Source organism: Carcharhinus amblyrhynchos, chromosome 18 (assembly GCF_965287045.1).
Source record: "Carcharhinus amblyrhynchos chromosome 18, sCarAmb.v2.hapA, whole genome shotgun sequence".
Lineage (NCBI taxonomy): Eukaryota > Metazoa > Chordata > Chondrichthyes > Carcharhiniformes > Carcharhinidae > Carcharhinus > Carcharhinus amblyrhynchos.
The window spans coordinates 34455654-34468728 of NC_137341.1; the positions used below are offsets into that span (position 1 = coordinate 34455654).

Genomic DNA, 13075 nt, shown 5'->3' on the forward strand with positions numbered 1-13075 from the left:
GCTGCTGTGTCCTGACCAATATATGTTTCATAGTCTTGGAAGGCTAAGCACTGTATTTTCTTGTTACAGTAATTTGGAAAACATTATTTGCAATTAGGCCGATTTACAAGAACAAATGAAAGCTGTACAGACAGATCAATTATGCAAGGAAATGGGACTTTGCTCCACCGCAGTCTGGATGCAGCCATATCGAGAAAGCGCTTAAGAAGAGTCATACAGAGGGAGTGGCACAGTGGTTAGCACTGCTGCCTCACAGCACCAGGGTCCCAGGTTCGGCCCTCAATTCTGGCCTCAGGTTACTGTCTGTGGAGTTTGCACATTCTTCCGTGTCTGCTTGGATTTCCTCCGGGTGATCCGGTTTCTTCCTACAGTCCAAAGATGTGCAGGGTGAGGTTGATTGGCTATGCTAAATTGTCCATTAGCTTCAGGGGGATTAGCAGGGTAAATTGCATGGGGATGCAGGAAAACGGCCTGCATGGTATTGTGGTTGGCGCTGACTCGATGGGCAAAATGGCCTCCTTCTCCACTGTAGGGATTCTATGATTCTAAACTCAAAACATTAACTCTATTTACTCTCTTTGAAGGTGCTGCCAGACTTGCTGAGTTTTTCTGGCATTTTTCTGATTTTGCTTTCAATTTCCAGCATATTTTGCTTTTATCTGAAAGTACTGCATTATTTTCAGAGTGAGGAGGGAGACTATAATAGGAAAATATTCTTAGAAATAATTTATAATCAAGACAATGTGATGTTCAGATGATTATAAGCAAGAGCTCATCATGTCTCATCTGTTTGATGGGACCAAGGTTCCCACAAGCTCAACCCTGCCACCCGCTGCCCCCTGTGCAAAGTTGTCTGGATTTCAGCTGGAATACAACTAGAGGACAATACAACTGGCCTCATTGCCACTGGGCTAGGAAGGAGAAAATCAGTCAGCCCCCCTACACCTGCTGAATATGAACTTTGTATGTTGTGTCTCAGCTGCTATAGTTTGCAATCCAATGCATTGTGAGACAGCAGGATCCATGTTTTCTTATCAGTCCGACTACTGAATAACAAAGGACAGTTGCACTGTTAATCACCCCTGTGTCTACACTCCAGAGCTCATCCACTCTCATCCACACATCATCTATAATCTAAGAGGCCCAAGTCAGGAGTGTGATGGAATACTCTCCATTTGCCTGGATGAGTACAGCACTCACAGAATCATAGATCTCCTACAGTACAGAATGAGGCCATTTGGCCCATTGAGTCTGCACTAACCACAATCCCACCCAGGCCCTATTCCTGTAACTCCACACATTTACCCTACTCATCCCTTGACACCAGGACCAGAAACATAACGATGAATGCACACTGATAACAGGACAGCCAATGTTAAATGTTAGGGTTTTCCAAATCCCAGAAGGGAAACTTTGAATGCCTGCTCTCAACTCTATTTTGCAATTATTTAATAATGGGAGGAAAGATGTGAAGGATGTCCCAGGCGATTTTTGTGATGATTTTAAACAAACTAAATTTTTAATAAACTATGAAATACAAGAAAATCAATTCAGAATATACATAACTACATAAATGGCTATAGACAGTATCTTTTAAAGTTGTCTAGTTCCAAATCCTTCCATAAACACTCGATAAAAGCAAATTACTGTGAATGCTGGAATCTGAAACCAAAAGAGAAAATGCTGGAAAATCTCAGCAGGTCTGGCAGCATTTGCAAGGAGAGAAAAGAGCTGATGTTTGGAGTCCAGATGACCCTTTGTCAAAGCTTTTATGACAAAGGGTCACCTGGACTCAAAACATCAGCACTTTTATCCCCTTCAAGATGCTGCCAGACCTGCTGAGATTTTCCAGCATTTTCTCTTTTGGTTCCAAATCCCTCTAATTCCCTAACCTCAGCGTTAAATCTCCCCAAATAACATCCCATAGTTTTTAAAACTATAAGCAAAATCCAACAATAGTACCACACCAGGCATCTATATCTTTTGGGGATGCTTGCAATTTAGGATAAAGAGATAAAGGCTTTTCAAACAGGCTCTCAGGCACAACTTGTTGGGAGTGGACGCAGCTTACTGCTTTGGGGTGCGGTCTCAAACTAGCTGACTTGCATAGGGTGAACTTATGAATTGTTAACAATGTGCGTATGTGTATGAGCATGGCTGGAATTCTTCGGCCATTCACCTAGCTACTGCTGTCAACAAGAATGGAGAATTTGGTGCTCAGCCAAATCTCGGTTCACTTCAGGTGAGGTCAGAGAACCCAGCCCTATGTATCTGTCTACGTGTGGTATTCATGTGTGTGCTTTATGCATGGGTGGCTATGCATTCATATGTGTGGGCATGTGCATATATGTATGTAGTGTACACATATGCGCACGCATGCACATGTGTACATGTAGATGTACATGCATACAAAGCAAATGTGGCCCATCCTTCACAGGTGAGTTAGGACAGTGTGTATCTACAGGCCATTCTACACAAGTGGCATCACAACCAGGCTCAATCCTATATTGACTCGTCGCCAGAACAAGGTGTGTCTTACTGAGTCACTAGGTAGAGAAAAGGAGAGGAAGACTCAGTCTGATTTTCCTCCAGTCAAGAAACTGAATCTCAGGTACTCCTGACCCAAACAATTCAGCACCTCTAGTTCAATCTTCAAGGGTGTGCATTTTTAAAAATGCTTTATCTAAATTGGTTTCTTCAAATGGTTAAATGTATTTATTGCAGAATTTTAACTGGAGACACCAGCTGGAGACTGGTGGGTTTGTTGAACTCAGAAGGAAAACACTTGAGAAATTGAAAATAAAATGGATAGACACTATAGTAGCGAGAGTCTGTACTGTGCACTTTGCACAGCAAGACTAATCCCTGGGGCGTGTGGAAGAAGTCTTACGATTGCCTAGCTGTTATATTTGGTGTTACAACCTTTGAGAACTTATTTCTGTAATCAGTTGAGAAATATCATAAAACCTTTCCTATTAACCCTTTGGACTGTTGCCATCCTGTTTTGTTACTAGCGATGCTGAGTCCCCATAAATACAAAAATTGCTACATGTGGGTCAAGATCTCTATTAACCACTAATAAAACCAGAGCGGCAAATCTTCTGTCACAGCCAATTTAACAATGAATCCAATTGAAACCAAAGCAAAAGTCTGGTGGGAATCAGATGGGTATGGAAGTCATTTAGCACACTGCCCTTTCATTCACAGGACATGATTCACTTAATATGTCAACGTGGCTCAATGGATAGCACTCTTGCTCCGGAATTAGAAGACTATGGAATTAAGTCCTACTCTGGTCACTCAGACACAAAATCTAGGCTGATAGTTCAGTGCATTGCTGAGAGAGAACTTTACCCTTTATCTAACTCATGTTGAACTAGCTCTGTGAGAGTGTTTGATGGGACAGTTTAGAGAAAGTTTTACTCTGTATCTTATCCATGCTGTAGCTGCCTGGCAGTGGATTTTGGGGCAGTGTACTGGGCGGCACGGTAGCACAGTGGTTAGTACTGCTGCTTCACAGCTCCAGGGACCTGGGTTCAAATCCTGGCTCAGGTCACTGTGTGGAGTTTACACATTCTCCGTGTCTGCGTCAGTTTCCTCCCACAGTCCAAAGATGCACAGACTAGGTTGATTGGCCATTCTAAATTGCTCCTTAGTGTCCCGGGATGCATAGGTTAGAGGGGTTAATGGGTAAATGTATAGGGATAGGGCCTGAGTGGGATTGTGGTTGGTGCAGACTAGATGGACCAAATGGCCTCTTTCTGCACTGTAGGATTCTATGATTCTAAATCAAATCAGTTCCATTGGTGATGAAAATGGGCTTGAGCTGTCTAAAGTTCACCAGCACCTGCAGGGCAGACCTGGCCTGTTCTCCCTTTTCCTCAACTTTGTTTTGAATCTAACCTGTGCACTACCTGCCCTCAAATTACTTGTTGGGACCGTATAAAGGGAGATATATTCTGTGCTGTTCTGGGAATATCTCCTAAAATGCAAAGTATCTTGATAAGTACAAAAATCTAAAAATGATTTCTCACAAATTTTAAATGCCTCTTTTTTTGGCTGCCAATATTTAAAATGTACTAAAAATAAAAGTACTTTATTCTTTAATGGAACAGGATAAAGCTGTGGAATCAGACACCTAACAGCTAACAATAGTTTCTGTGATTGAATTTGTTAGTGTGTGAATGGGTGATGAGGCTCTGCATTATTATACCTGGTGACTGACTTACTGTTGTATTTACTGGTATATTGAGACATAATCGAGATACTTCCTGTACAAAAATATTCAGGGTCACTATGACATTGTTAAATTGCATCAAAGTGATTTTGCAGTGAAGATATATCACGTTACAGTATTTATCAAATTGAATCTCACTTCCATCTATCAGTAACAAGAAAGGAATTGTTTAATGGACTTAAATCTGTACAGCCTAGAAATTATGTCAGTGGTAATAGAGCTAGGAAAGGAACACTCCGGCATTTCAGATATCCAGTATGAAAATGAAACTTGCATTCATATAGCACCTTTCACAACCTTGAGTCCTCTTCAGCCAGGATTTCAGCCAATTAAATATTTTGAAGTGTAATGTAGGAAATGCAGTAACCAATTTGCACACACAAACAGCAATGGGCTAAAGACCAGATTATTTGTTTTAGGTGTTGATTGAAGGATATCAGAAAGCGCTCTCCTGCTCTTCTTCAAATAGCAGCACAGTAGCATAGTGGTTAGCATGGTTGCCTCATGTCGCCAAGGACCTGGGTTCGATTCCTGGCTTGGGAATTTGTGGAGTTTCCACATTCTCCCTATGTCTGCATGTGTTTCCTCCGGATGCTCCAGTTTCCTCCTACAATCTGAAAGATACGCTGTTTAGGTGCATTGACCCTGAATAGGTGCCAGAGTGTGACGACTAGGGGATTTTCACAGTAACTTCGTTGCAGTGTTAATGTAAGCCTTACTTGTGATCAAGAAATTAACTTTAGCACTGGCACCTTTTATACCAAAATGAACCATTTAAAATCTTACCTGTAGGACAAATCTCCTACAGTGCAACATCTCCTCAGTATTATATTAGGTATATCAGCCTGGATTTTACACTCAAGACGAGATTCCATAACCTTCTGACTCGGGCTAAAATGCTACCCATTGAGACATTCCAGATACAAGTGGAAATTGCTGAATGAAGGATAGCCCTGTTCTGCTGTCTCTATTTGCCACATTTGTGATGTAATTTTATAACATTTATGGACTGTCACTAGAAACCTAAGACTCACTTCACTTGTTGTAATTAACAGATTTCCCTCTAAAACCATTGTGTTCTGAACAACAGAATTTCTTCAGATGTGTTGACACCCATATAGAACTCAGACATGCTCTATTCACATCACTCAATACAATGGTTACCAGTGTGGGATGTCAGAAAGTATCCTTCTCTTGGCAGGATGCAGAAGACAAATGGACTCTGAGCCGATGAGTAAATTAGGCAAAACAAGAATGGCCAAAGTTGGTCCATGAGGAGCAACCAATGAAATAAAGGCAATGACCAAAAGCATTCTGAACAAAGCAGCGAGAGCGAATAGAAATTCAGTAAAGCTTTACCTAGATCATAGCTGTGTGCCTTCCACCAACATTGCCATGTCTAGGCTGTGAACCTTTATCCCTCCCACTCTCTCACCAGAGCTATCTTTGCAGCTTAGCCTTCACTGTAACCTCAGAAGGGCACTTCCAAAGACATATGCATGATATTTGAAATTAATTTTGTCCCTTCTGGTTCTGTTAACTGAATGCTGATTTAATGCAAGCTCATTTAGCTGTGGACTGATGTTCACTGGGACCTGCATTAGTGCTGCCCAAACCCATTTTGATGCAGACTCTAAACAGCCAGCAGAGAGACTAGAAACATGTCCTATCTTCCTGGAATAATTCCTTTGAAATCCTGGAAATCAGTGCCTACAGACCCACGAACAAGAGGAGGTTGGCCTAATTTTGTTTTATAGTATTAATGCAACATAATTTCCTATTTCTAGAAGTGTCAAAATGCAATTATATATGCAAAGGAGCACATTACTTACTGAAACATCAAACAGAATAGTGTTTACACTGCTTTTGCCATTTAAACCTCTGGACCCACATTTTCTTTACTTGTTCAATTTTTAATTTTGTTTCCTTGCACCATCATCCCTTCCGTCATTTCCTGCCGTTCATCCTCTTATAGACAATCTGCTGTTGCTTAAAAACTCTTGTATCTCTTATTCCCAGTTTTGAAAAAGGATCATTGACCTGAAATGTCAACTGTTTGGAATTTAATTCTCTTCTTAGTAGTGGGTTTGGTGGTGAATGGGCAGCTGGTCACCGCTCTGCCTTCCTGCTTCCATCCCAGTTCAGTCCAAGGACAGCCTTTCTGCTCCGTCGTCCTTAAGTGGGGCTCATCTTGCCATCACAAGCATCTAGCATTAACCCAGCAGCTGGCGGGGGTCACCATTTGGGGAAGTCAAGCAAATTTAAGTCCAACCGATTTATTTGATAGTAAACTCAAAGCTTGTGAGTTGATATGCCCTTTGTTTTATTTTTAAAAAGTACATTTCTTCAAATTTCTTAAAATAAAATCTTTATTTTAGCAGAATTGGAGAAAAAAGAAACAGCAAATTTCTATTGACTGCTGCACCTTGGTTCTTGCCTTTCTTGCGCTAGTGTCTGGACATTTAATGGATCTTTGGCTTATGTCCAATCTCCTGTGATCTTTCTTTTCATCCCAATATGCCCTATTCCTTCCAATTACTTGTTTTGACAAACCTATTAAGTTGAAGATAAACACATTTGGATGTAACCTCACTGCCCCATCTTGCCAACTCTCACTGGCAGGCATGCAGTGCCGTCAGTCACTTATTGATCTCAGCTTTTATGAAAACCATGAATTACCAGCTAAACAAAACAAAGTTCTTCAATTAGCATCCACCAGCACATGCCACTAGATTTCCCAAGAAAACTTTGAGAGCAATCAGACCATCGTCCTTCCGAAAGCACTATGAAAGCAGGGTTAGCTATGTGTTTACCATAGTCCAATGCCAGCATCTCACTGGACTATGGTAAACACAGTAAGAAGTCTCACAACACCAGATTAAAGTCCAACAGGTTTATTTGGTAGCAAAGTCACTGGCTTTCAGAGCGCTGCACCTTCGTCAGGTAAGTGGGAGTTCTGTTCACAAACATATAAAGGGCATACAAAGACACAAACTCAATTTAGAAAATAATGGTTGGAATGTGAGTCTTTACAGGTAATCAAATCTCAAAGGTACAGAGTGGAGAGAGTGTTAGGCACAGGTTAGAGATGTGTGTTGTTTCCAGCCAGGACACTTTCTGATTTTGCAAACCCAGGCAAATTGTGGGGGTTACGTGGTCTAGCATGAACCCAAAATCCCAGTTTAAGCTGTCCTCATGTGTGCAAAACTTGGCTATCAGTCTCTACTCACAACTCTGCGTTGTGTGTCGTGAAGGCCTGCTTGGAGAACACTATCCTGAAGATCAGAGGCCAAATGCCTGTGACCGCTGAAGTATTCCCCAACTGGAAGAGAACACTCTTGCCTGGTGATTGTCAAGCGGTGTTAATTCATCTGTTGTTGTGGCGTCTGCGTGGTCTCCCCAGTGTACCATGCCTTGGGACATCCTTTCCCGCAGTGTATCAGGTCGATGTTGGCCGAGTTGCAAGAGCACCATGCACCTGGTGGATGGTGTTCCTACATGAGATGATGGCATCCATGTTGATGATCCAGCATGTCTTGCAGAGGTTGCTGTGGCGTCGTGGTTACTTCTGAAGGCTGGTAGTTTGCTGCAGACGATGGTCTGTTTGTGGTTGTGTGGTTGTTTGAAGGCAAGAAGTGGGGATGGCCTTGGCGAGATGTTCATCTTCATCAATGACATGTTGAAGTTTCCAGAGAAGATGTCACAGCTCCTCCGCTCCGGGGAAGTACTGGATGACAAAGGGTCCACCATGTCCCATGTTTGTCTTCTGAGGAGGTCGGTGCTATTTTTCGCCGTGGCGCTTAGGAACTGTCAATCAATGAGTCAAGTACCATATCCTATTCTTATGAGGGCATCTTTCAGTGTCTGGAGGTGTCTGTATATTTAACAGAACTATACTCTGTTAAATACAGTCATGGTCTGACTGATATGTGACTCCTGTCCAACAGTAATATGGTGTGCAATTAGAAACAGACTAACAGGTGTTTAGCAAGTGACGTCCAGAGTCATACCCATCCCTGGAACTTTAAACACAGCTCAGTGTTGTATGGCTCAGCATGAATAGTACCAATTCACCACATTGACAGTGGCTGCTTCGTCATGTGGACCACACAGTATTAGTCAACACTGCTTTAAGCAATTCATTTAATAGCTGAGTCAGGGTGATTCTGGCAGTCTGGAGCATACTCATGATGTTGATATAGTGTGTTGAACCAGGTCTCTCCTTTGAAAGACAGGTGGGGGAGGTGGTCTAAATCCTACAACACGAAGTCAGTTATGGGTTAATTGGAGCCAGAAGCTTGTGTGGACAGGCTTGTGAATCCCTAGCTGTTTACCCTTTTGTGTAAAGGCAGATAATCAAAATGAGAACCAACAAAAATCAACTAATCTACTTTAAAAAAATAAGTTTGACACTTGGATAAACTCTGGATGCAAGACTTTTAATACATCAATACTTGGGTCTAACAGGCCCTTCCTATTTGTCATAGTCTGTCACAAAAAGCCATTAGTATTGCACACACAGCAATATTATAACAACTTTAATATAGCAAAATTCCAAGGAATGCAATCAGGTAAAAAGTTAACAGCAAGCCAGAGGAGGAGACGTTAATACAGATGCCCAAATATTTGGTCTGAGAGGTAGACTTGGAAAAGCATCCTAATAGGACACAAAGGCAGAGAGAGTAAGCATTGAAATTCCAGAGCTTGGGGTCTCAGCTGCTCAAGATAGAGTCGCTGAAGAAACTATTCTGGCAATGTTCAATGGCACAATATATTGTAGGGGATCTTGCTCTGTATTTAATTTGTGTTGATTCAAACTTGCTTTCTTTAAAAGCAGCGTTGCATGTCTCTCATTGGTGTAGATAGATTTGCTGTGAAAATTATTGCATTTTGTCATTTTATTTCTGCAAAGCATTTGAGAGAAACATCACAGACAGACACTGACATCTGCTGGCAGCTAAAGTGGAGGCTAGGATTTGACCTACTCTCATGTTAGAATTCTGAAGCTTGACAATTGCTGCAGGCTCGGTAGAGAGAAATAATCTCACCACCAACTGTTCTTTTGTGACTCCAACCCTTGCACAACCTCAGTCACACCAACCCTTGCAGGACACCTGACTGACACCTGCAGGACAGCATTTAAGATCTGTCCCCAAACAGATTCAAAATCTTTTTTGACTAATGAGAGTCTAGTATCCTTTCATCTATTGGATGTAGTTAGCACTATTTGCTACCTTGGGTGTATGGTGACAATCTGTAACTCGTGGCATGGAGCTTATACACACTGTCAGGACCAAGATGCTGGTTTATAAGGCCTGTGTTTTCAGCACCTCCTTGTACAGCTATCAAGAAAGGATGCTCAACAACTTTCATCTGCATCATTTATGACGCATTCTGGGCATTTCATGGAAGGAAACAAATCATGGATATGGCAGTTCTCTCCAAAGTAAATCTTCCAAGTGCGCTAGCACATAGCAAGCAGAGGTGACCGTGCTGGCTCTCCCACGTTTGCAGCATGGAAATCTAATGTATACCTAAATATTTTCTGTATAGCTAGATAGCCTGAGACAGAAGACCAGTCAGGTACCCAAAGTGCTACTTAAAAGATGCTTGCAAACATGACATGTAGACCCTAAACACCAGCTTTTGGTCCTAGGTGCCAATAGCCAATGACAGAGGAAAATGGCGATATTGCCTGTGGGTCAGTGTGTGCTAACATGGACAACCAATGGGTACAGAGACTTTGCAACAGGCAGCAACACTGAAAACACCACCACAATGATACCTGACAATCATTTCATATACACCTCTTGTGGCAGCCATCAGCAGGACTGCACTGCATGAAATTACTCCATCCTCAATGCATTTGATTTGCTGCATGTTCATTATCTTACTTAGATGGAAGGATGGACAAACAGAACACTGACTTCAAAAACACTCTGATCCCAGCAATGTCTCACCATCATTCAACCTGAAACAGACTTTGCAACACTCAAAACAAGGACACAAGGATTGTGACCCTGAACCAGAACATTCTGGAATAAGCACACTGATTGAACATAAATGAAGATTGCTGGGAGAATAAAACCCTGACTGGAATTACAAAGTGAATAGTTGGGTATGGTCAAGTATTGAATTACTATAAAAGCAACGTCAGTTCCCTTTTCCACCCCAGCAATCACTTCCCCTCCAATCACTACAGAAAATGTTTATGTCAAAATCTACCCCGTTTAGAATTAATTCAAGTAGATTAATTGAGCTTCATCCAGGATAAAGGCGGTGGAATTCCACTAGTATCTTCCCAAGACTCCAGTTGGAAAACAAGTGAGACATCAGAGAGTCAGCAGAGGTGGGTATTTTATGCTGAAAATTTAGCACTTGAGAAAAACGCACAGGTGATGAAAATGGCCCAGAGATTGAGTATTAAGAATGTGACAATGTCAGTCAAATTGCAGCAACTGTGCACAGTGCGAGTCCAGTGCCCAGTGTACCCAAACACTACTCTCCATTCATTCAGCCCACCAGCGATCATCACTGATTCAGATTTCATTGGCTCACACTGAAGTCCATTTGTTATTCAGTTTCCTTTTCACTTGCAACTGAATGATGTTTCCACACCCACTCTTCTGCGATATACGTGGCTTTGACATTCAGTTCCTTATCCAGTAGCACCAGGTCTGTAATGAAAAGCAAAAGATGAAGATGATCAGATTAAACTGATGAACCTGTCAGTGCTCAGCACTTTCACCACAGAGTCAGTGGGCCACAGGTTCTAATCGGAGTGTGTGGTTGATAAACGGGCATGGAGCACCATCATTCGACATGGAAGGTATGAAGGTACTTGAGAGTGGATGTAGGGGCATAGGTTGGCATGAGGAGCATGGGAACATACTTTTCAAAAGATTTCCTCGTTCAGGCTTTGGCTTCTGACACAAATCCTTTCCAATCTGGCCTAGCTCCATGAAAATTGAGGAGGATTAGGACTCGGCAATTTCTGCTAAGGAGCTGGCCAGATTGGGAGGTCAGGCTTATGACCAACCCACACTGGTGAAAATTGGGGGTTCAGGAATCCCAGGGTGTCAGGGGCTGTCATTTATACACCTCACACAGTCTCCCAAACCATGAAAATCCAGCTCATCGGGTCAGCCATAGAGCTCTAAAGTAGCACTGCTCTCAGGCACACAATTGCCAGCCTTGGCAGGATATTACTGCACGCAAAAAGGAGACAGACTTCAACCTGCATATTCCCCTACTGTTGAGTTGCTCCAAAAATTTTTAACTTTTATATTATAGTTTATACAAAGAATATTGTTTGCTTCATAATCGGATTGGAATGTATTTTCAGACCTATTTAAATGGAGTAATTACAAATTAATTTGACATTTGGTACCTAATTATATGTTGCTGAATTTAACACTTATATTTTGGTTACTGAAAACCAGGATTAAGTTAATTTTGCAATGCAAGCATAAAGTACTGGAGTAAACTAATTGTATCTTCTGTTACTGTTCCAAATAAATCTGTCTTTGAAGAGTTCGACTATTTTCTAAAATTCCACATGAAGGTTGATGCTGAAAGATAGTGCCCGAATCGAATAAGGCAATGTTTTTAAGAACATAACATAAGAACTAGGAGCAGGAGTAGGCCATCTAGCCCTTCAAGCCTGCCCCGCCATTCAATAAGATCATGGCTGATCTGTCATGTCTCAGTTCCACATTCCCGCCCTCGCCCCATAACCCTTAATCCCCTCACTTATCAAAAACCCATCAACCCACGTCTTAAAAATATTTAGCGAGGCAGCCTCCACCACCTCAACGGGCAGAGAATTCCAGAGATTCACCACCCTTTGAGTGAAGAAGTTCCTCCTCAACTCCGTTCTAAACCGCCCCCCCTTTATCTTGAGGCTGTGCCCCCTAGTCCTACTGTCCTTTCTGAGCAGGAAGAGCCTCTCCACCTCTATCCTATCCATCCCATTCATCATCTTATACGTCTCAATGAGATCTCCCCTCATTCTTCTAAACTCTAACGAGTACAAGCCTAATTTATTCAGCCTCTCCTCATAGCTCAACCCCCTCAACTCCGGTATCAGCCTAGTAAACCTCCTCTGCACTCCCTCCAAGGCCAAAATATCCTTGCATAAGTGCGGCGACCAAAACTGCACACAGTACTCCAGCTGCGGCCTCACCAATGCCCTATACAGCTGCAGCAAGACCTCCCTACTTCTATATTCAATCCCCCTTGCTATGAAGGCCAGCATCCCATTAGCCTTCCTGACCACCTGCTGCACCTGCAGGCTGGGTTTTTGCGACTCATGCACAAGGACCCCGAGGTCCCTCTGCACCATCGCCTGCTGCAGTTTTTTGCCACGTAAGTAATAGTCCTTCCTACCATTATTCCTACCAAAGTGGACCACCTCGCACTTGCCAACATTAAATTCCATTTGCCATTTCCTGGCCCATTCGCCCAGCCTATCTAGATCCTTCTGCAGACTCTCCACACCCTCCGCGCAATTTGCCGTTCCACCAATCTTGGTGTCATCAGCAAATTTCGACACCATACACTCAGTTCCCTCCTCCAGATCATCTATATAAATGGTAAATAGCTGAGGCCCCAGCACCGACCCCTGGGGCACTCCACTAGTCACCAACCGCCAATCCGAATAGCACCCATTAACCCCCACTCTCTGCCTCCTATTTGACAACCAATCCTCTATCCACGCTAACACCCTTCCCCCAACTCCATGCCCCCTTACCTTCTGCAATAACCTCTTGAGGTACCTTGTCAAACGCCTTCTGAAAATCAAGAAAGACCACATCCACCGGCTCTCCTCTATCCACC

The 13075-nt window shown here is 42.6% G+C and overlaps 1 protein-coding gene across 7 annotated transcripts in view; it reads right to left on the bottom strand.

The window, feature by feature from the left end:
- Positions 1-13075, bottom strand: part of amdhd2 (amidohydrolase domain containing 2) — a 39162-nt gene that overhangs the window by 6234 nt on the left and 19853 nt on the right. Inside the window, exon 12 of one of the 7 annotated variants that reach the window (XM_080206756.1) lies at positions 8656-10914. The exons of the other annotated variants lie outside the window; for them this stretch is intronic. Within the exon in view, the coding sequence (XP_080062882.1) occupies positions 10811-10914 (104 nt within the window). The 3' untranslated portion in view covers positions 8656-10810. Of the gene's footprint in view, positions 1-8655; positions 10915-13075 lie in introns of those variants that run through there. 7 annotated transcript variants of the gene reach the window in all.